Raw genomic sequence first — 21,409 nt, forward strand, 5'->3', positions numbered from 1 at the left:
TAGCCATTCTTCTAAAACAAAATAATGTTTTCTGAGATTTATTTTAAAAGGCAGCTAATATCTGATGAACTATTACTACGTTGTAAGAAATGATAGGCAGGTTCATTTTAGAAAAACATGGAAAGACTTGCATGAAATAGTGAAGAATGAAATGAACAGAACCAAGAGAACACAGGATACAGTAACAACAATATTGTTCAAAGAATAACTGTGATTAAGCTATTCTGAGTATTATAAATATTCAAATCAACTACAAAAGACCTATGAAAGACCTATAAAGGAGCTTCTATCCACTTCCAGGGAAAAAACTGATAAATACAATATGCATAGCATGGTTTTATATATATCTATATCTCTACATATCTATATCTATCTATATATCTGTGTCAAATGGTGCTCCTCTCTAGCATGGAGTAGAGAGGGAGAGAGCAAGACAGTTCAGAACTTAAAATATAACAAAAAAAAATGTTTTTAATTTAAAACACAGCTAACATCCTTTGGTTCATATTAGCAGCAGAAGAAATGGTAGTATAATTTCTTCTTCGTTCCAAAAATATTGCATGAAGTCTATTTAAGAGGGAGCCACGAGGTGTGCTGTCATCCAGCCAATGTGATCACCTGGGAGGCAGACAACTCAGCGCCCACATATCTATTCCAACAAACACATAAAAGCAGCAGCAGAGCAAATAATGACTCAGAAATCCAATGAGAAACTTTACTAAATGACTTCATCCACCCTACTAACTGAACAAAAAGTCAAAGTCCTTGGGAAAGGGAAGAGAAAAAGCACACCCGAAAAAGTTGGTAGACCCCCAACACAAGCAAAAACACCCATCACCTTAAGCAGCATGAGAAGACGGCTGCTCCCAGATGAAAGTGCTAGCGTGACTCTTGGAAGCAGCACACAAAAAAACAGGCCTAAGGACTCCAAGGGTCCTAGTACTTTGTCCTGAGACATCCGATGGCCCCTGAAAATCCAGTCATCTAAAGTTCAAAAATCCATGGGAACCTAAAACCTACTGGTGCTTTTAGCACAGACACACCCTAAGAGGTGAAGGTGAAACCAGTGAGACCCAGGTCAAGACCAACCATCAACAACCACATCATATCTAAACGAACAGCAATAGGCAGAGCGTGATTTCAGCACAAATCCCCAATTCAAGAACCGAGGCTAGAGAGACGATTAAACAGAAGACACTATCACAGGAATAATTATTGTAAATAAAGGACTATCCAAAATTCCAGACTAAAAGGAGAAAACTCTGTAAAAACTGTAAGCAAAGATTAAAAAAATTAATGGACTTTCCACATGGACAAGAATACCTAGAAAAAATGAAGCAGAAGATTTCAGGAAAAAATTGGAAGACTAAATAGCTCAGAATGAAAGGTGGCAAACCTCACCCCAAAAGTAATGGACTCCCTGATACTTCAAATAGACCAAACAGAAATCAATGGCTCCATGAGACAGCAAGAAATATCAGAATGAAATCTAAAACTCTAGGATAGAGACGGATTATGATCTGTGTCCCTGGAATTCCCACATCAATGAAATCACAGGTCCTTGATGTAATGACACATAGTATATGATGTTAATTCTCTTTTTTTCAATAGTATCCTATTTTTTCTCCATTTCACTGCTTAAGTTTTTTCCTTCCTTAGTTATGAAGCATTTTGGAATTCCTAGAAATAAAATAAAATGGAAAGTATCTGCTATCCAAAACAAATCAAAGCAAGTCAAGAAGAGATAATTTAGAAATCATCAAAATCCCTAAGAACCATGATTTTTAAAAATGCCTAAATAATATATTTCAACAAATCAGTGAAAACTATCCAGATCTTTTAAAGCCAGAGGGTAAAATAAAAATAAGAAGAATATAGTCAACAAGGAGTTAATATGTGTTGTTATGTGCCAGGCACTGCCTAAACATTAGTGATATAAAAAAAGACAAAAACACAAATCCTGGTCCCACAAGCTCAGAATTCTAATGGGGAGACAACATGTATAGCTAAGTACATGAAGGCCATAACATGGTATAAAATGGAAGGTCATCTTAAAAGGGAACGACTACCTGCAGAAGGGACTAGGAACGCGTCCTATAAAAGGTGAGATTGGATTTGAGTAGAAGAAATTCAGAGAAACTAGGAAGTATATGTGAAGAAGGGCAGGATCTGAGAAGAGCTGTATATACTGGGTGAGTCAGAGAAGACATGAAGATGATGCTGAAGAGGGGGCGGAGCCAAGATGGCAGAGGGAAAGCAGTGACGTGCTTCAGCTCTCCCCCAAACCCCTCCAAATGCCTGTAAAAAATGGCTCTAAACAAATTCTAAAGCAGCAGAACCCACAAAAAGACAGAGTGAAACAAACTTCCAGCCCGAAACAACCTGGATGGTTGATTGGAAAGGTATATTGTGCCGGGCGGGGAGAGGACCACAGTTCGGCATGGGCGCACAGGCCGCAGTGACCCTGGAGCAGGCCTCAGAGGACTGAATCAGGGGCAGCTGTGGCGGTTTCCAGACTTCTCAACCCACGAACACCAAAAACAACCTGGAAGGTCAGTGGGAAAAGTCTGTGACTGCAGTGAGAGAAGAAGTTAGATCTCAGCCGCAAGTCCTGAGCATGGCCTTTGGGGCAGCGGCTGCCTCCTGAGTTTCAGACCCACGGACTACAGGGGGAAATCGAGCGGCTGATCAGAGGGGGATCACACGGATCTCTTTGCCAGAGCTGAGGCAGGAAATCTCTTGCTCTGCCCGTGCTGGATCTGAGTCACAGTTCTGAGAGGTGGTCCTGGGTGAGGAGGAGCAGTGCTGGCCTGGTGGAGCTTATAGTGGTGGTAGAGAGGAAATCCTCCTCACAGTTCCAAGACAGAAAAAAGGGCTTGTGGTCACTCATAGACCAGAGCACAGGGCAGGAAAGGAGTAAACACCTCGCCCCTTATCGCACCACCTCAGAAGAACTGAAAATTTACAGGTTCCTAGAAGTATCTCTGAAAATAGCTGTACAAACCCCCAAAGCTTGGGGCAGTATATTCTGCACATTGGAAGCAGACTCTTACCTTAACAAAGAGTTTAAAACTCAAGTAATTGGCTGGGATCATGAGTAAGCAGCGCAAAAAGAGCCAGACTATATTATTTTACTTTGGTGACAAAGAATATTAAAACATACAACCAGAAAAAGACAACAAAGTCAAAGCTCCTACATCCAAAGCCTCAAGAAAAATATGAATCAATCCCAGGCCTTGGAAGAGATCAAAAGGGATTTTTGAGAAGTAAGAGAAGTAGAGGAAAAACTGGGAAGAGAAATTAGAGTGATGCAAGAAAATCATGAAAAACAAGTCAACAGCTTGCTAAAGAAGACCCAAAAAATACTGAGGAAAATAACACCTTAAAAAATAGCTTAACCCAAATGGCAAAAGAGGTCCAAAAAGTCAACAAGGAGAAGAATGCCCTAAAAAGCAAAATTGGCCAAATGGAAAAGGAAGTCCAAAAGCTTATTGAAGAAAATACTTCCTTAAAAATTAGAATGGAGCAATTGGAAGCGAGTGACTTTATGAGAAATCAAGACACTGTAAAACAAATCCAAAAGAATGAAAAATTAGAAAACAATGTGAAATATCTCATTGGAAAAACAACTGACCTGGAAAATAGATCCAGGAGAGAGTTAAAAATTATTGGACTATCTGAAAGCCATGATCAAAAAAAGAGCCTAGACATCATCTTTCAAGAAATTATCAAAGAAAACTGCCCTGATATTTTAGAATCAGAGGGCAAAATAGAAATTGAAAGAATCCACTGATCTCCTCCTGAAAGAGATCCCCTAAGGAAAACTCCTAGGAATACTATAGCCAAATTCCAGAGTTCCCAGGTCAAGGAGAAAATATTACAAACAGCCAGAAAGAAACAATTCAAGTACTGTGGAAACACAATCAGGATAACACAAGATTTAGCAGCTCCTACATTAAAGGACCGCAGGGCATGGAATATAATATTCTGGAGGGCAAAAGAGATAGGATTACAGCCAAGAATCACCTACCCAGCAAAACTGAGTATAATCCTTCAGGGGAAAAAATGGTCATTCAGTGACATAGAGGACTTTCAAGCAATCTTGATGAAAAGAACAGAGCTGAATAGAAAATTTGACTTTCAAATACAAGATTCAAGTGGAACATGAAGAGGTAAACAGGAAAGAGAAATCATAAGAGACTTATTAAGGCTGAATTGTTTACATTCCTGCATGGAAAGATGGTTATTTGTAACTCATGAGATAGGTAGATAGATAGATAGATAGATAGATAGATAGATAGATAGATAGACAGATAGACAGATAGATAGATAGATAGATAGATAGATAGATGGCACAGGGTGAGTTGAAGATGAAGGTGTCATATCTGGAGAATAAAATTAAGGGGTGAGAGAGATTTATACTAGGAGAAGGAGAAAGGGAGAGGTAGAATGGAGTAAATTATCTCACAAAAAAACAGAAAAAAAAAAAGGCTCTTACAGTGAAGGGGGAACGGGGGAAGGTGAGAGGGAATGAGTGAATCTTATTCTCATAGGACTTGACTTAAGGAGGGAATAACATACACACTCAATTGGGTATGGAAATCTGTCTTACCCTGCAGGAAAATGGGGGAAGGGGGGAGGAAGGGGACAAGACAGTAGGGGGATGATAAGAGAGGAGGGCAGACTGGGAAAGGGGGTAATCAGAAGCAAATACTTCTGAGGAGGGACAGGGTCAAAAGAAAGAATAAATTGGAGGGCAGGATAGGATTAGGGGAAATAGAGTTAGTTTTTCACAGCATGTCTACTATGAAGTGTTTTGCATAACTGCACATGTATAACCTATATTGAGTTGCTTGCCTTTTCAATGAGGGTGGGTGGGGAGGGATGAAGGGAGAAAATTTGGAACCCAAAGTTTTAAAAACACATGTTTAAAAAAAATGTTTTCATATGCAACTGGGAAATAAGAAATACAGGAAATGGGGTACAGAAACCTATCCTGTCCTACAGGAAAACAGAAGGGGAAGGGGATAAGAGAAGGGGGGGAGAGATAGAAAGGAAGGCAGACTAGGGGAAGGGGCATTCAGAGTGCATGCCATCTTGGGGTGGGGGGAGGGGCGAGATGGAGTGAAAATTTGGAACTCAGAATCCTTGTGGAAACAAATGTTGAAAACTAAAAATAAATAAATTTATTAATTAAAAAAAATGATGCTGAAGCTGAAAGACTAGCTAACTGGGTGGATGATGGTTCCCTTCCACAGTAATAAGAAACATCGAAAGGGATGGGGAACCTGCAGCCTCAAGGCCACACGTGGCCCTCTAGGTCCTCAAGTGCAGTTCTTTGACTGAATCCAAACTTCACAGAACAAATCCTTTTATTAAGAGGATTTGTTCTATGAAGTTTAGATTCAGTCAAAGGGCCACACTTGAGGACTTAGAATCATGAAAACCCAGAAAGCCAAAAGTATCTAGGAGAAGGTGATCAGAAGTATCAAATGCTATAGAGAGGTACAGAAGGATAAGGCTAGTTGATTTGGCAATTAAAAGATCAGTAATGACTTTGTAGACAGCAGTTTTAGCTGAATCAAAAGCCAGAATACAGAATGTTTACAAGAGCAGTAGAAGAAGTGGAAGCACTTAGTATAAACAGCTTTCTCAATAAATTTAGCCAAAAAGAGGAGAGACAGGTAGTGAATTCAAGTGTTTCAGTATAGGAGAGACATAGATGGATTTGTAGGCAGCAGGAAAGGAGTCATTAGATACACTCATTGAAGAAAGTGTGCAAGAAAGTGGGGATAATCTGCTGAAGATGTTGAGGAGATGGGATAAAGGGTGCACATACAGGGGTTTGCCTCAGCAAAGAGGACCACCTCTTCATATTAGGTCTAAAGCAGGGTGGTGGAGAGAATGGGGAAGATGCCTAAGTGATATGAAAAGAGGGAGTGTGGAGAATAGGGAGCTTTTAGCAAATATCCTGAAAAAAAAAAAAAGTTCAAAGAATATCACAGTGAAAATCCAGAGTTTCCATATTACAGAAAAAATACAAGGAACCACAGATGGCAGCTTCCGCAATAACCTAGAGGAGATCTTGAACTACGCTCTTCCAAAGGGCTCAAGATATAAGCTGACAATAAAGTGTTATTAACCTTACAAATATGAGCATCTAATCCCACGGGGAGGGGATGGCAGAGGGAATGGACCTTTAATGGAATAAAGGACTTTCAAGCACCCTTGAAAAACAGATGGCCTGGGGTTTTTTGGTTCAGTTCTGAGGGTTTTAAAAGAAGAAGAAAAGGGAAGATAAAAGAAAAATATATTAATTAGTATAGGATGGAGAAAGAACAGGGTAGATCTCATGCTGCACTACATGAGAAGAAGAGTATAGAAACTTGGAGGATAAGGTGAATGGAATGGACATCAGATGAACCTCATTCTTATCTGAAGTGGACAAAGGAAGTTTGAACACACAGGGACACTGAGTTTGGTGTAGAAATACATCAAACTCAATGGAGAAACAGGGACACAGAGAGAAGGAATATTTCCAGGAATGAATAGAAGGAAATGAAAATTTCTTGAATTGGATTAAAGGTTGGATTAAAAGGGGGTAAAAAAGTTCCAAAGAACTGAAAACTGGAACCGTGATATAGAAATAATGGAATATTATTGCACCGTAAGAAATAACAAAAGAGATGACTCCAAAGAATCCTGGGCAGTATGACTTGATTAAAAGTGAAGTAAGCAGAAGCAGCAGAATAATTTAGATGACAACACTATAAAGAAAAATGACTCTGAATGACTTCAGAACTCTTATCAAAACAATGAACAACCATATTTACAGAGGGACTATGGTGAAATGTTATCCACCTCCTGATAGAGTGGTGATGAATTCAAGGTACAGAATGAGATATATTTTCTGATGTGGCTACTGTGTAGATTTTTTTTTTGCTTGACTATGCTTATGTGTTATGACTTTTTTCTTCTATTTTTAATTAGGGAAGAACAGCTATGGTGATGAAAAAAGAAAAAGAAAAAAGAAAGCCAATGAAACTTTTTTAAATTCAGAGAACAGAATGAAGTCCAAAAGAAAGCATGGATAAACAGGGCAGTTTTGAAAGTAATGTGTTGGGGCAGCTAGGTGGCACAGTGGATAGAGCACTGGCCCTGAAGTCAGGAGGATCTGAGTTCAAATCCAGCCTCAGACCAAACACTTGACACTTACTAGCTGTGTGACCTTGGGCAAGTCGCTTAACCCCAATTGCCTCACTAAAAAAAAAAAAAGAAAGAAAGAAAGAAAGTAATGTGTTTAGTTATTTAAAAAGCAAGTGGTATAGAAGAGAGATTCATGGGATTCACATACAATCTTCTCTTTGTATTCTATGATATGAAAATGCTCTTTTTAAAATTTGGTGTTTAAGTACAGAAAAACTAAATTTTAAGAAAAGTTTCAAGAAAAAAATGGAGTAGTGCCATGTCCTGGAATTGGAATCAAAGGACCTAGGACAACCTGCCAGCTGCAACCATGTGAGATGTGTGACCTCACAGTCATCTACCTTTCTAAGACAGTTTCTTTGCCATTATAAATGGGAAGAATAGTGTCTACATGAGCCACAACTCATGGTTTCCCAGGAAAACTCTTGGACAAATGTGAATGGCTATTTATGGAAAACACCTTCTCCATAGTACCTGTTGCAGTTCACTGATTTCATGACGCAAATAATCTTCCTTTCGTGCAGCAGCTTGTTCTGCCCGCTGCAAAGCCAATCTAAGGTCTGCCACCTACATCAAAGGAGAAAGGTTAGAATCATTCACCAATAATCAAAACATTTTAGCATTTGAATTACTTAGATGGCTGTCAGCCATATATTTTTACTGTGTCGCTTCATCTTTCACATTTCAGGCCCCATATTTTTAGTACGTTCTCATGCATTAACCTCATTCATTCACTCAACAAACATTTATTAACTGCTATTGTAAGTAAGGGCACTGGTGTGAAGTACTATGTAAGATATTGTGGAAGTCCTGGTCCATGCACCCTCAATAAGTTTACAACCTAGTGAGAGAAATAAAGCAAGAAAATGACCAAATCTAACCCAAACCTGCACCAAGTAAGCATCAAACAAAAGCACCAACTAAGTACAAGAGAATTATACAGAGGAGGGTGCCATCACTTCGAGCGAAGGCAATTAAGACAGGCGTTTGGTCTGGGCTTTGAAGGAAGAGTAGTATTCCAATACACAAAGATAAGGGGCACTCTGTGGAGGGAGGGGGACATTTCAAGCAAAAGTAACAGCACAAGTAGTGGACAAACTTTGGAAGGTCATAAATGCCAGGCTACATGAGGCAAGCAATGCAGGTATCCCTAGTTTTTAAAATAAAATGACTGAACCAAACTCACATATTTATAGACCCAGGACTTGAATCACAAAATTTGTAACTGGAAAGAAAATTGATCATCTTCTCCAACTTTCTCATTTTAAGGATAACAAATATGAGGGTACCTCATGCCACACTATCAGTAAGTAGCAGAGCTAGTATTCAAACTCAAGTGTTTTTCCTACTACACCACTGAGCTACCCCCTTAATTCCCTGTTATGGCAACATTACCATATGGGAGGTTCTGATATGAGTTCTTAAGGTAATATATTTTGAAAACACATTTCTGAGAAGTTTAATTTTATGTTAACTATCTTAAGGATTTTCCTTTTCTTATTTTTATTACTTCAATAACATTTTTTTCACTCTCCATTTTCCATAATATTTAAACACGCTATTTTATTTCTTTGAGTTATGATAGGAATGAACATATTGTAGGCACATGGGACAGCCAGTGCAAAGACACCAAGGTAAAAGATGGAGCGTCATCTATGAAGAATTAAAAAGCAGCCGGTTTGGCTAGATCACGGAGTACAAGAGAGGGAGACAGAGACAATGAGGCCAGAAAGAGAGTGAGGCCAGATTACGAAGGGATTGCAAAGCTAAGCAGAGTTTATATTCTATGCTAGAGGCAACAAGAAGCCGAGGAGTTGACTACATCGGAGTGGCAGAGGGTCACGTGTGTGCTTAAGCAGAATTACTTGGGCAGCAGTGTGCAGGATATACTAGAGTGCAGAAAGGCTTTGGGCCGCTGTGATCATCTAGGCAAGAGGGGTTGAGGGTCTGAACTAAGACAACAGCTGTATAAGTGGAGAAAAGGGGTTAAGACAAATCTTTAAGTGCTCAGAATGAGTCTATCTCTAAATATTTATTGAGCCTACAAAAGAAAAACTATTTAGTTTCATTATTTTGTTTTGCAATTAGCAAACATCACTTCAGTCAAGTTTGTGTTAATTAGCACTATTAAACAGAAATACATTTATAGGTCCCAATGAACTGTGAAGGAAGTAAAATAATTTTACTATTTGGGGGTTAAAGTATTGGGTCAAGCTAATCAACAAGGTTCTTAATGTTAAGAAACAAATTAATGCCAAGACAGGATTGTTTTGTTCATCATTCACAACGCACCTGAATTGCTAATGCCTCTTGTTGCTGATGGGCCTCTTCCTGGGCCTTCTCAAGTGCTAAGCACAGCTCTTCTTTAACCTTCATTTCCCAATTTAAAGACGCCTCCTGCACCTCTGTATCCTTCATGGCATTAGCTTTGTGAAGATCTGCAAGCTCTCTAAAGTAATACTTTTTATGATTAGAAAACATATCCTGTCATACTACAAACTCAGAATATGTCAAACGTCCAACTGGATATAAAAAACATTGAAATGGGCACATCTTACCCGTATCAAACACCAGAAGTTACCAGGGATCAAATGCTGAGAGCCATGGCTTTATAAAATGTCCTGCTATTGTGATATTAAATAAGGCAATTGGTCATCTAGCACTTATTAATGCATCTTGTGCCAGGCCCCGTGCTTAGTGCTGGGAACATGAAGCAAAGCAAAAGACAGTCCCCACTCCCAGTGAGCTCACACTAATGGAAGAGGCAATGTGGCAACAACTATGAACACACACGGCATAGATGGGATAAACTGGAGATTATTAATAGAGGGATGGAACTTGTATGCCCCCCCACCCAGGAGCTGGTGAAAGGCTTCCTGTAGAAAATGGGATGTCAGCCAGGGACGCCCAGAAGTAGAGAGGAGGAACGAGTGGCTGTGTGTATTTCCTTACTTATATGCACTATCCAAGGCCGCCTGAGCACTTCGATTTTTTTCCCCAAGTTCATCCATCTCCATTTGAAGTCTGCCAAGATCCTTTTCTTGTCGTTCTACTACAGAGCTAAGTTTTTTAATGTTCTCTCTATGTTGTTTCTCAATCTCCTCTTTACCATCAAGAACCTACATCAGAAGATCAGAAAAACGTCTTTCAGTAAATAATCATTCTCAGGTAAACTCAAGCCACAGTGAAGAACACAGACCAGCACATCACACTTCCCAGCTAAAGTCCACTACCTGCCTGATGAGCCTGTCTTCCATCACTGCTTTTCTGAGGTCCAATACGACAAAAGACACATCCCTCACCTGCTTCAAATGGTGCGATTCGTCTTCGAGTTCCTTCATCTTTTTGCTCTGCTTTGCACTAATGTTTTCATTTTCTCTCTCTTTAGCTCTTAACTTCTTAATGATGTTAGAATTATGCAGCTGCTGTTTCGAAAGTTTTTCTCCTAAAAGGAAAAAAATGTAAGCTCAAAACAATGAAGAATCTCCAAAGCTCATTTAGCACAGTCCTGTCTGTGGAGTTGTTACTATCTTTGTGATCTCAGGGACGTGAGCCGACTTCTCTGGATCTGAGTTTCAATAATAAAACGAGGAGGTTGGACAGAATGACCTATAGATTCCTCACAATTGCATTATATTCTATGACTAGCATAGCTTTAGGAGATCAGGGCAGCACAAATATTTTGAAACAGGAATAAGCTTAAGTGCTAATAACCCATTTACATGGTGTTTTTAAAATTTACAAAGGCTTTTCCCAGCAACCCTGTGAGGCAGTTAGTGCAAGTGCAAGGGCTATCATTATTATTTTACAAATGATGTAAAATGGGAAAACTGGGGGCCCAGAGGTTAAAAGACTTACCTACTGTCATAAATCTCAAATCAGGATTTAAATACAGATCTCCTGACTCCAAATTCTGTCTTTCAAACAATATGGTACAGTGGAAAGAATAATGGATTTCGAGTCAGAGGACATGAATTTGAATTCTGGCTCTGACATCTAAAACCTGTGAGACCATGGGCAAGTGACTTGACATCTCTGGGTCCATTTCCTAACCTGTAAAACAAGGGAGCTGGACTAAATGACTTCTGTGCTCTCTTCCAGCTCTAAATCTATGACCTTAGGATCATAAGGTCTCCCTCTAAAGCACTGGGCTAAGAAATAAAAGGTATGTCTACGTCTGCCATTACCTCTGAAAAATTCCTTTAAAATAAGGCTTTCTAAACCTCCTCTTGTCTTTCCTTTAAGGAGCCAGGATTTCATCAGGGTCCACCAAATGGTAATCCTTCATTCCTTTATAAAGCAGTTGCTATGGCCAAAAAATGTACAGTCTAGTTTCAGATTTTCTATTTACAACAAATTATCCTGTCACAAGTCTTTAACTTCATCCCAATGTTACCTATGGATTTCTACATAATTGTAAGTGAATGTAAATTTGAAAAAGAAATATTTATGAATAAGAAATGAAATTCATTGAAATTCATTGTCCAAATGCAACTGTGAGAATAATTTAGATAAAAATACCTTGTGCGCACACACACACGTGTGTGTGTGTGTGTGTGTGTGTGTGTGTGTGTGTGTGTGTGTGTGTGTGTAGCGCTTTAACTTTAAGGTCTGCAAAGCGCTTTACAAATGTGATTTCATTTTATCTTCACAACAATCCTAGGAGGTAGATGCTATCATTATCCCCATTTTACAGATGAGGAAATAAAGTCAAACGGAGGTTAAGTGACTTGCCCAATCAGGTCTTCTCGACTCTAAGTCCAGCCCTCTCTCCATCGTGACACATAGCTAACTACAAAATAGATGAATCACAGAAATATTATCCTAAAAGCCTTTGCTCAAATGTCAGGGCTTAAACCTGCATAATAGCTTTCCCACATAAATCTTTGCTTTTCAAAAAGCAGTTTATTCTTTGGAGAGTTATGTTGTCAGTCCTCTAGGAATAAAAAGGAAAGAAAACTGAATATTGCTCTACTTCTGTGCATCTCTAAACACCCACCTTTCTTTGCAGTCTGTAAGCTATGACGTCTAATTTTCTCGCTCCTATTTCTCCTCAGTTTCCATAACCTCTAATGGGAAGCAGTGGCTAGCCATATACAAAACAGGATTTTTCCTTCTCACAATTTAAGACTGATGTCAGTGGAATAAGTTGAACGTACCCACCTTCTTCCATTAATCCTTTTATTTGCTCATCTTTCTCTTTCAAAAGTTCTGCCGTTTCATTACAATTTAACCTGGTTGCAAGTTCTTCTTTTATAGTTTTTACTTCCTAAAAACGAAACATTATCTATGTGTTTTTAAAAATCACCATTTTTCTTCAAAATACATTTTTTTCAAATGCAATACCAAGGCAATTAAATTCATTCAAATTTCCCTAAGAAACTATAAATTTGTTCAAAACAGCCTACACTCTCAAACTAAGTATAAGAAAACAGCCCTGAAAGCCATATAAAATGCAAAAACTATAAAACAGACATTAACAGTCTTTGAGAATACACTCATTTCCCTCCCATTTCAGCCTCTCAGAACCCATGCTTTCCTTCCAGGATGCTCAGGTACCACCATTCCTCCCTCCCTCCATATACTCATTTAGTGCACGCTCTGCTCAGTTTGCTTTGTATTACTCTTATGTGTACACACATTCATTCTATCTCTCTGCGGAATTAAAGATCCTTGAGATCCAGACCTGTTTCATTTTTGTCTTTGTTTCCAGAACCTCTCACAGTGCCCTGAAGAGATGGCAGGCACTTAATTAACATGCCTCCTGAACAGACTGTCATCTCACCCAAAGAGGGAAGAACTGTTGGAACATGAACTGTTTCTCTCTTAAGTAAATGTATGTATCTGAAGATGAACATTTCAGTTTGTACTGCCTTGACTTTCTTCACAAGAATATTTTCTGCACTTGTACAAAGGGGGCAGCATAGTCTTCAAGAGAGTGGCCAAAGAGCAGGCCTCTGAACCAGAAAGATCTAAGTTCTAGGCCCACCTCTGAGCATCCTGGCTGTGCAACCCTTGGAAAGCCATTTCATCTGTCAATCTCTAGGCAATTCTTGAAGAACAAAAGTTGCAGAGGCATTGACCTGAATTAATGGCGTGTGGCCTCATCCTGGAGTTCCCTGTACCAATAAAATCTGATGTCCAGTCCCTACTATCTCTTTATAAAGATGGAAAAAAAAAATCCAAATGCATGTTATCCCATATTGAATTACCAGTGTCGGCATCTCCTTGATAAAACATACACACCAAATACAGATTTCAAGGCAATACTGAAGAGAGTTTGTCATTGGATTAAAATCAGCTCAGTCATCCCCATCTCAACTCTGCCACTAATTAGCAGCGTGACCTGAATGAAGTCAATTAACCTCTCTTGATCTTACATATAAAATTAAGAAACTGGACCATGCCACCTTTAAGCTCCCTTCTACCTCTAAAATTCTAATACTCTGATTTTATTTTTAAAAACAAATACATAAACCAAACTTCCGATTAGAAATGTATTTTTTTTTTACAATTACTTTGGTTTGGGCAAACACATAAATTGTTTTACAGGAAGGTGCTAAGTGAGCCCAAGCTGATTATAAAACCTTACACTTATATAGAGCCTTTCTTGAAACAAGCTAAAGCTGGTTATCATAATGCTTACGGATATTGTACTCAAGTAATAAGTCCCTACTACACACAAATAGGCTGAAAGATCTGATTTACTTACCAAGCTGTGTTCTGAAGAGTAATAGTTCTACTGTTGTAATTTTTCATATACACATATGACCCAAGATTTGAGTTTAATACACTGAACACTAATCTGTTAATCTACCATCTCTCTGGACTCCAAGGCTATTCCTATTTTCCCCAAAAGTTTTGTCTCTAAAAAGTTTACTGTAACAATTTTAACAAAACATTGATTACCTTTTTAGCAGCATCTCTTTCTTTGCAGGCTAACTGAACCTTCTTTTCTGCTTCTGCAATTCTTTGAGTAAACTCGTCTTTCAAGGATGAAATGCTATTGCTTTCTTCTTTGACTCTAAACATTTCACTACATATAAAATATTACTTAAGAATGAGAATCATCATACATCTGGAAAGGTGACATAATTACTTCAACATTCAAAGTGAAATGTCATATTGTTTCTATGACATAACTTATTTTTTAAAAAAAGTAAATTTAAGGCATAAGAAGTTTAAGGAAAAAATCTACATGATATAAATTTAATATAATTTAGACAGAAAACTTACCAAGGACTAAAAATTTGTCATTTAGCTTATAACATCTGAAAAGTATTAAAAACTAATTTCTGATGTGACAGATTTCAGTTTTCTCCAATTAAAAAAAAAATCAAAACTTTTTCTCAGGTGGTATACTTTAGACTGTTTGTTTTATATAAACACATTAAAATTTTTTTATTATTATTACCTCAGATCATCAATAACACAACTAAAAGAAGAATATAAAAATTAAGAGTAGGAAAGGAAGTGTTCTTGCCAGATACCTTTCCTCTAAGATAATCTTATAAATCATTTCAGGGCAGAAAAAAATTATTTTGATAAAAAAATTAAAATGAGTTAATTGTCAATGTTATCTGACATTTCGGTTCAGGAAAATTTAGATACGTTAACTAATTCGGAACAAAAAACAAATGGCTATAGACGTATCAGTGATTTTGGAATCATCTATACCATCAAATCACTGTCTGAAGCAAAAGCCAAAATAAAGAAAAAATATAAAAAAGGGCAATATATAAAGTATTTCATGCAAATATAGCAACTCTAATTGTTTTAACATGTAGACATTGAAAATAAGTTAATGATAGTATTTCATTTGCAGTATTACTTACTCTTTTAAATTATCATAAGCTTCTTCTAGAACTGCTTTCTCTTTACTAATGGTTAGTAACTGGGTTTCCCTTTTTTCCAATTTTTCATTCAGGAGGTCAATCGTCTAAATGAATTAAATATGTAAGAGTCAAAAATGTTAATATAGAAAAGATTACTTTTATATACCATCTATCAGTTAAAAGTATTCTAACCACTACATAGTAAATTACCTTATATAATATGTAATAACCAATATATAATTCCCTGCCAAAAGGATAATCTATATTAAAAATAAAAACATGAAACTGAATCATCTCTAGAACATATCAGCATGAATCAGTCACTAGAAATTATTCAAAGTAACATCTGGAATATATTAATTCTTAGTTTCTGCTGAGGCAACAACATCAAGCTTTTCTTCTGCTTAGAAGTACAAATCAAAACTTCTCTTACCTGAATCATGTTTGAGATAGGTTTAGCAACCATGTACAAGTCAACTTAACCTCTTTGCCTCAGTTTCCTCACTTATAAAATGGAAATAATACTACTTTCAGTGCCTGTATCAAAGAGCTTTTTGGAAGAAAGTGCTTTATGATCTTAAAGTGCTATTTATCAGCTTCTTACTATAGGTCAGGCATATCTTATTTAAAAAGCATAGTCATTTTCATTGTCTCTTCTTGTGAAAAGTCTCTACACAAGTGCACAGACTTATCAACTCTCACCTATAATATGTCAATGACATTGTTAATGTACCAATGGATACAGCAACACATTCAACAATTTTTAGATACGAGAAAGATAAAAAATAGAGAGAATTCATACTGATGGGTGTCATGATCGTCTCTCTGCATGGTAAAAAGACTAGAGGTTTTAACTTAGAAGGAAACAGTCCAACATGATGCTATTCAGTGTGCACAAACAATGCCAACACAGTAAGCTATTTGGATGGAAGAGCAAATCTGGCATAAACGTGTGTGGTCAGGCAACTGTTAATTATATTGAAATATTAATCTATTCCTTTGGTACTCTTCTCCAAGAAATTTCAACCATAAAGTTAATATCTTTCAAAGTTCTGAATAGTAAACTAAAAAAAAAAAATCTATTTCAGACACCATCAAGAATTATGCAACTCCAAAAATGTATATATAAGATGCTTTAACCATCATAAGATATTATATAAAATAACTTCCGTATTTTAGTTACCTTGCAAAAATCTTCCTTGTCAGAAGGTACTTCTGGCTGATTTTCAACATTCTGGCAGCCACCAGTCACCTTTTCTGGGACCATATGTCCTTCAATGGTTTGTAGAGAAGAAACCAAGACGTCAGGCTGTTCACAGTTCACAGGAGTTGCACTTCGTCCACTTTCTTCCATTTCAGTTTCTTCAGTTGGTATAACTAATGTTTCATTTTCTTCTTCAGATTTTCCTTCAACAGACTCTGTTATCTTAGTCTTTGGAGTTGAAGAATTGGCTGTTATAGGCACTAAAGTATATCCCTTGCCTGACAATTCATCATCTGAATTTATTTCACTTACACTCCGGCTATCTAAAGACTGAACACTAAATGAGTCTATTCTTTCAAAAGCATCAGAGGAGCAGCAACTTTCTGTAAGTTTTTGGAAATCATCTAGACGATTATATTCAGTACAGGCAGAGGCAGATAAAAGCTGAAAGGATGTCTGCATCAAGTGAAGAGTTGACTTTGAGTCTGTGGCCTCTTGTCTTGAACTTGCTGAACTCTCACTGATGACACTTTCATGGTCCAGAACTTCAATATCGCTGGTAGTAGAAGTACCTGAGGAGAAAGTACTAACAGGAGGGGAGGGAGTATTGCTCTGTCTATCTTCATGCTTCTGTTCCTTAGCATCCAAAACCAGATCCTTTGCTTCTACCATAGGAGACTGGCTGTTGGGTGCTTTTTCCACAGGAGTTTTCACATCAGTGGTACTTTCTGCTATGGTCATACTTAGAGCTGGCACCTTAATCTCAACAGCATCATGTCTCATTTCTTCAGACTTGACTTCATCCTTAAGTGCTAGAGTATCTACTTCCCGATTCTCCAAGGAAACATGACAGCTTTTCAAGTCCTCTGGTGCAGCCAGAAGAGGAGACTCTGTTACTTCTGCCTCTGTTAAATCAGGTGTTTCTAACTGTCCTGGCTGCAGAGGTTTCTGTAAGCTGTTTGTGACTTTTTCTTCAGGTCGTTGTGACTTGGTGGGAGGCTTAGACACCACTGGACTCCGCTGTATTGGCTGGACATCCGTTGGAGAGAGAAAGGCACTGAAAAAACTTTCAGATTCATCAACAACAGTCCTCTGAACTGGTTTCGTAATTGCTTTAGGGGATGCTACTGGTTGACTCTGAGGTTCTGTATTTGAATTTAACCCCCAGGTGGAAGTATCCCATCCTCCACTTACAGGGGAACTTTTTCCTTTTGTGAAAATGAAATCAGAAATATAAAAAAAGGAAAATTAGATTTAAATATTTTAAAGGAAGAACAAAAACATCTTAAATTAAGTCAGATCTATCTCCAAAATATCAAAAATAATTTAAATTACACTTCACAATTTCAAACTGGAAGAAAAAAATTACAGAACTCAAATGTGTGCAGGATTCTGGTGACAACTACACTTCCTTAGAACAAATAAAATGGGGATAGGAGCAATAATTTCCTATAGAAATATCTATTCTGTAACTTTCTGACCTAGAAAAAAAAATCCGTATTTTTGCTCCTGGCGTTCCTTCTTGTGTATGAAAATCTTTCAATGGTTATGGAAAAGCAGTGTGAGTCAATAAAAGCCCGAATCACAGAATATTTTTAAGGAAATGCAAAATTATTATTTTAAGTCCTTAAGCTACACAATAAAGCACTATCTAGTAAAAGATCCTAGCAGAGATACACTATAAAGAAAAATATGAAATTGTTATATGTACTATATATCAATGGTTGTTTCTAAAGTGTTCGACAGCATTTGAAAATAATTTATCTTAAATATCTCAAACCTTTCTTCATATATTTTTTCTATTAATCTGTTATATCAAACTTTTATGCTATTAAGCCATACAAAAGTAAATGCTAGCCTGATCCGTCCAAAATGTTAACCTAATCTGCCTCTAGAAATTTGGTTCCCTTCCATGGAGAACTTTAAGCAAAGTCTTGATGACTAAGTCACAGATGTCGTAGGAGTTTCTATTCAACTACAGATTGGCCTAGAGAACCTATGGCTAACTCCTGAGAATACAAATTATCACAATGTCTATATTACCAGAGTCCATGGTAAATGAAGTTTTAGTGTACTTCAAACTAACAATGGGAAATTGGTAAGTGCAACCTGTTGGCCCATGACAGTGGGTATGTGAGACACCATGCCACTTAAATATCTTTTATTTTCTATATTTGAGAAAATGAAAAACACTCAAGTTTGAAAACAACTAAATACAACTAAATCGAGTTAAAAAAAAAAAAAAGCCCTTAGGGGACAGCTAGGTGGCAAAGTGGATCGAGCACTGACCCTGGAATCAGGAGGACCTGAGTTAAATCCAGCATCAAACACTTGACACTTACTAGCCATGTGACAAGGGCAAGTCACTTAACCCCAATTGCCCTGCCAACAACAACAAAAAAAGCTTTAAAAAAAAGCCCTTAAAATTAAATGTAATATTAAGGGTTTAAAATTGATGAAGGCAAAGAGTGCAAGCAGAACTTAAAACGGTAATAAATGTTGTTCATAACCGTTCAGGGTCATGATGTGAGAACAGGTGTAGGATCGATGAAATCAAAATTGAAAGTATAGCTGGACATGATCAAAGACAGTCATTAAGGTTAAGTAATTCTATCCAAGAGGAATGCAGAAAAACTTGAACTGTATTTAATGAATTCTATCAACAGTCAAAACCTATCAAAAACAAAGACTGGAAGGTTTTGCTTGAAGAATATCTAGATAAATCTTTAAAGATTATCTACTTTCTGGAATATGACATTCAGTAAGGCAAAGGAGCTTGGATTACAACCAAGGATCCACTACCCAGAGAAAACAAGCATGATCTTTCAAGGCAGGAGATGGATATTCAATGAATTAGGGGACTTCCAAACCTTCCTGATAAAAAGACCAGAGGTCAACAGAAAATTTGATCTCCAAATACAAGACTCAAGAGAGACATAAAAAGGTAAATGGGACAGAAAGAAACAACATGTTATTAATAAGGGCAAACTGTTTATATCCCTACAAGGGAAGATGACACTTGTAACCCTTGAGAACTGTATTGTTCTTACACCATGTTAAAGGGATATACCTAAAGGGGGTGGGTATAAATTGACTTTGATGTAATGATGAAAAAATCTAATCAAGTGGATTAAATGGATCCAAGTAAGTGAATTAATCTGACCTAAGAAAACGTACTGGGAGAAAAGGAAAGGAGGCGGCAGACAAGGGTAAATTACATTACAGGAAAATGCACAAAAATCTATTAAAGCAGAGGGAAAGAAGGGAGGGAGATGAGTATTGTTTGAACCTCCCTCTCATAATCAATTAGGTATAGAAATCTAACTTGCCCTATAGGCAGTCTATCTTGGAGAGGGAAGTGGGGAGGGAGTGGGAGAAAAATTTAAAACCCAAAAGCTTACGGATGTGATTGCTGATAAAACAAAATAAATTGATAAAAAAAAAAGATTATCTACTTTCCATCTCAACTTCTCTACTTCAAAATGAATGCTTATTTATTATTAAATTCACAATTTAAAATCAAACCTAAATCCATTTTGTATCTTTTTTTTTTGTAAACTTCTCCAACAGGAAGAATCAACTAAATAAAACTGGATGACAATGGCTTTAAACGATAGATTTATGGTAGCTGTCCTTAAAAAAAAAAAGAGTAGTGCTGTGAGACTTTTAATAAAATGGAAAACAAACTATAAGAGGCCAACAAAACCACTACGTGGGGTTTAAGCAGCATTGGACTCACGGTCCTAGCCCTCGGGGAAGTTCAGTCCGGCCTGAAGCGACAGCCAGTCCAAGAAGCTGGAAGGGACAAGGCAGCAAGGGGGGGACGACCCCGGCCCAGGCTCTCACAAGCAAACGCCCGCCACCACGGCCCCGCCTCCGTGAAGGTAAACAATGCCGGAAAGACCGTTACTCGCCCGCTGGGAGCCCCGGACCCTAGTTCGGCCGCGCAGACTAGGGGCGCAGGATGAGCCCCCCGCTGTGGAAGCGCACTGCGGGGAACGTCTTGCTTGAGGGGAGTTGGGGGGAGCTCATCGGACAGCCTGCGGACCCCGGGTTACAGCACCGCTGCGGGGTCCCCCGGAGAACCGCCCAACCCGCGCCACGTCACGAGGGCTCCGGTCCCTCACCCTCTGCCCGAGACGCTGGGGGAGGCCGCGAGCACCCCGGGCCGGGCCGTTTGGGGGCGCGGCGCCGGGCCCAGCGCCCAGGCGGGGCCCCACGGGGCTGGCGGAGTGACAGGCGCGCCCGTCCACCCTTACCCGGGTCCCCGAAGGGCCGCGCCTCTGCCCACGCGCCGGGCTCCTCCTCTTGGATGTCCAGGACCCGGTCGATGGACTTCTGGGCCTGGGACAGGGCCTGCTTGGCGAAGCTCGACAGCTGAGAGGCATTGAACCAGCTCATCTCCGCGCCCTGCGGACCGCCCCGCCGGCTCCCCGCGAGGCTCGGCGGCCGCGGTCGGCGGTCAGCGGGAGGCCATGGCCCCAGCGACGTAACCCCTCACCGCTGCCCTGAGCTCCCGAGGCGAGGCAAGCCGGAGCCGGAACCGGAGCCGGAACCGGAGCCGCTGCCGCCGCCGCCACTGCGCAGGCGCGGAAGCCTTCCACGTACACAACAATCCACACGGGGGCGTGGAGGCGGAAGTCTTGTGTCACTTCCTGGAGACAAGCATCGCCCCGGGTTACCGAGGTAACCCGGAACACCGCGGACCTGACTGCACTGGCTGATGGGAAAATGCCTGCGCAGGGTGTGGGTGTGTGTTGGGGGCGGGGAAGTTTCGGGAGGCCAAGGAAGGAAGCCGAGTCTCGGGCCGGACTTAGGGTCTGGCGTGGCTAGGTAGAGGCCGCATAGGGCTCAGGCCTCGTCTCCTGGCGAGCTTGCTGATACACATCTGGGCGCGCGTCTCGTCCCCCCTCAAATTGGGCGCTTCCACCTGCCTCTGCATCCCCAGCGGGGTCCGGGCGCGCAGTGGGTGCCTGGTGGGCGGGTTACGTGACCTGTGCGTTAGACGTGTCAAGAATGCCCCCGTGTGACCCCCTCTTCCCCCGGGGCCCGAGTGAACCCCACCTCGGCCCCCCGCCCCGAGGGTCCCCAGAGCTTAGCTCGCACATCCATGCAGATACTAAGATTTGTGTTTAAAATTGTCTCCCTGTATTAATCCACCCTT

General features: G+C 39.4%; 1 protein-coding gene across 1 annotated transcript in view; it reads right to left on the reverse strand.

Annotated features, from left to right (window-relative positions):
* TMF1 (TATA element modulatory factor 1) overlaps window positions 1–20,667 on the reverse strand; it is a 34,681-nt gene extending 14,014 nt beyond the window's left edge. Inside the window, exons 1-9 of the mRNA XM_027863860.1 lie at window positions 20,505–20,667; window positions 16,225–17,453; window positions 15,042–15,145; window positions 14,116–14,242; window positions 12,370–12,475; window positions 10,509–10,651; window positions 10,159–10,325; window positions 9,499–9,655; window positions 7,681–7,773 (exon numbers count right to left, since the gene is read on the reverse strand). Coding sequence (XP_027719661.1) covers window positions 7,681–7,773; window positions 9,499–9,655; window positions 10,159–10,325; window positions 10,509–10,651; window positions 12,370–12,475; window positions 14,116–14,242; window positions 15,042–15,145; window positions 16,225–17,453; window positions 20,505–20,646 — 2,268 coding nt within the window. The 5' untranslated portion in view covers window positions 20,647–20,667. The remainder of the gene's footprint in view (window positions 1–7,680; window positions 7,774–9,498; window positions 9,656–10,158; window positions 10,326–10,508; window positions 10,652–12,369; window positions 12,476–14,115; window positions 14,243–15,041; window positions 15,146–16,224; window positions 17,454–20,504) is intronic.
* Window positions 20,668–21,409: the final 742 nt, after the last annotated feature.

Source organism: Vombatus ursinus, unplaced genomic scaffold (assembly GCF_900497805.2).
Source record: "Vombatus ursinus unplaced genomic scaffold, bare-nosed wombat genome assembly UNPS02014773.1, whole genome shotgun sequence".
Classification (NCBI taxonomy): domain Eukaryota; kingdom Metazoa; phylum Chordata; class Mammalia; order Diprotodontia; family Vombatidae; genus Vombatus; species Vombatus ursinus.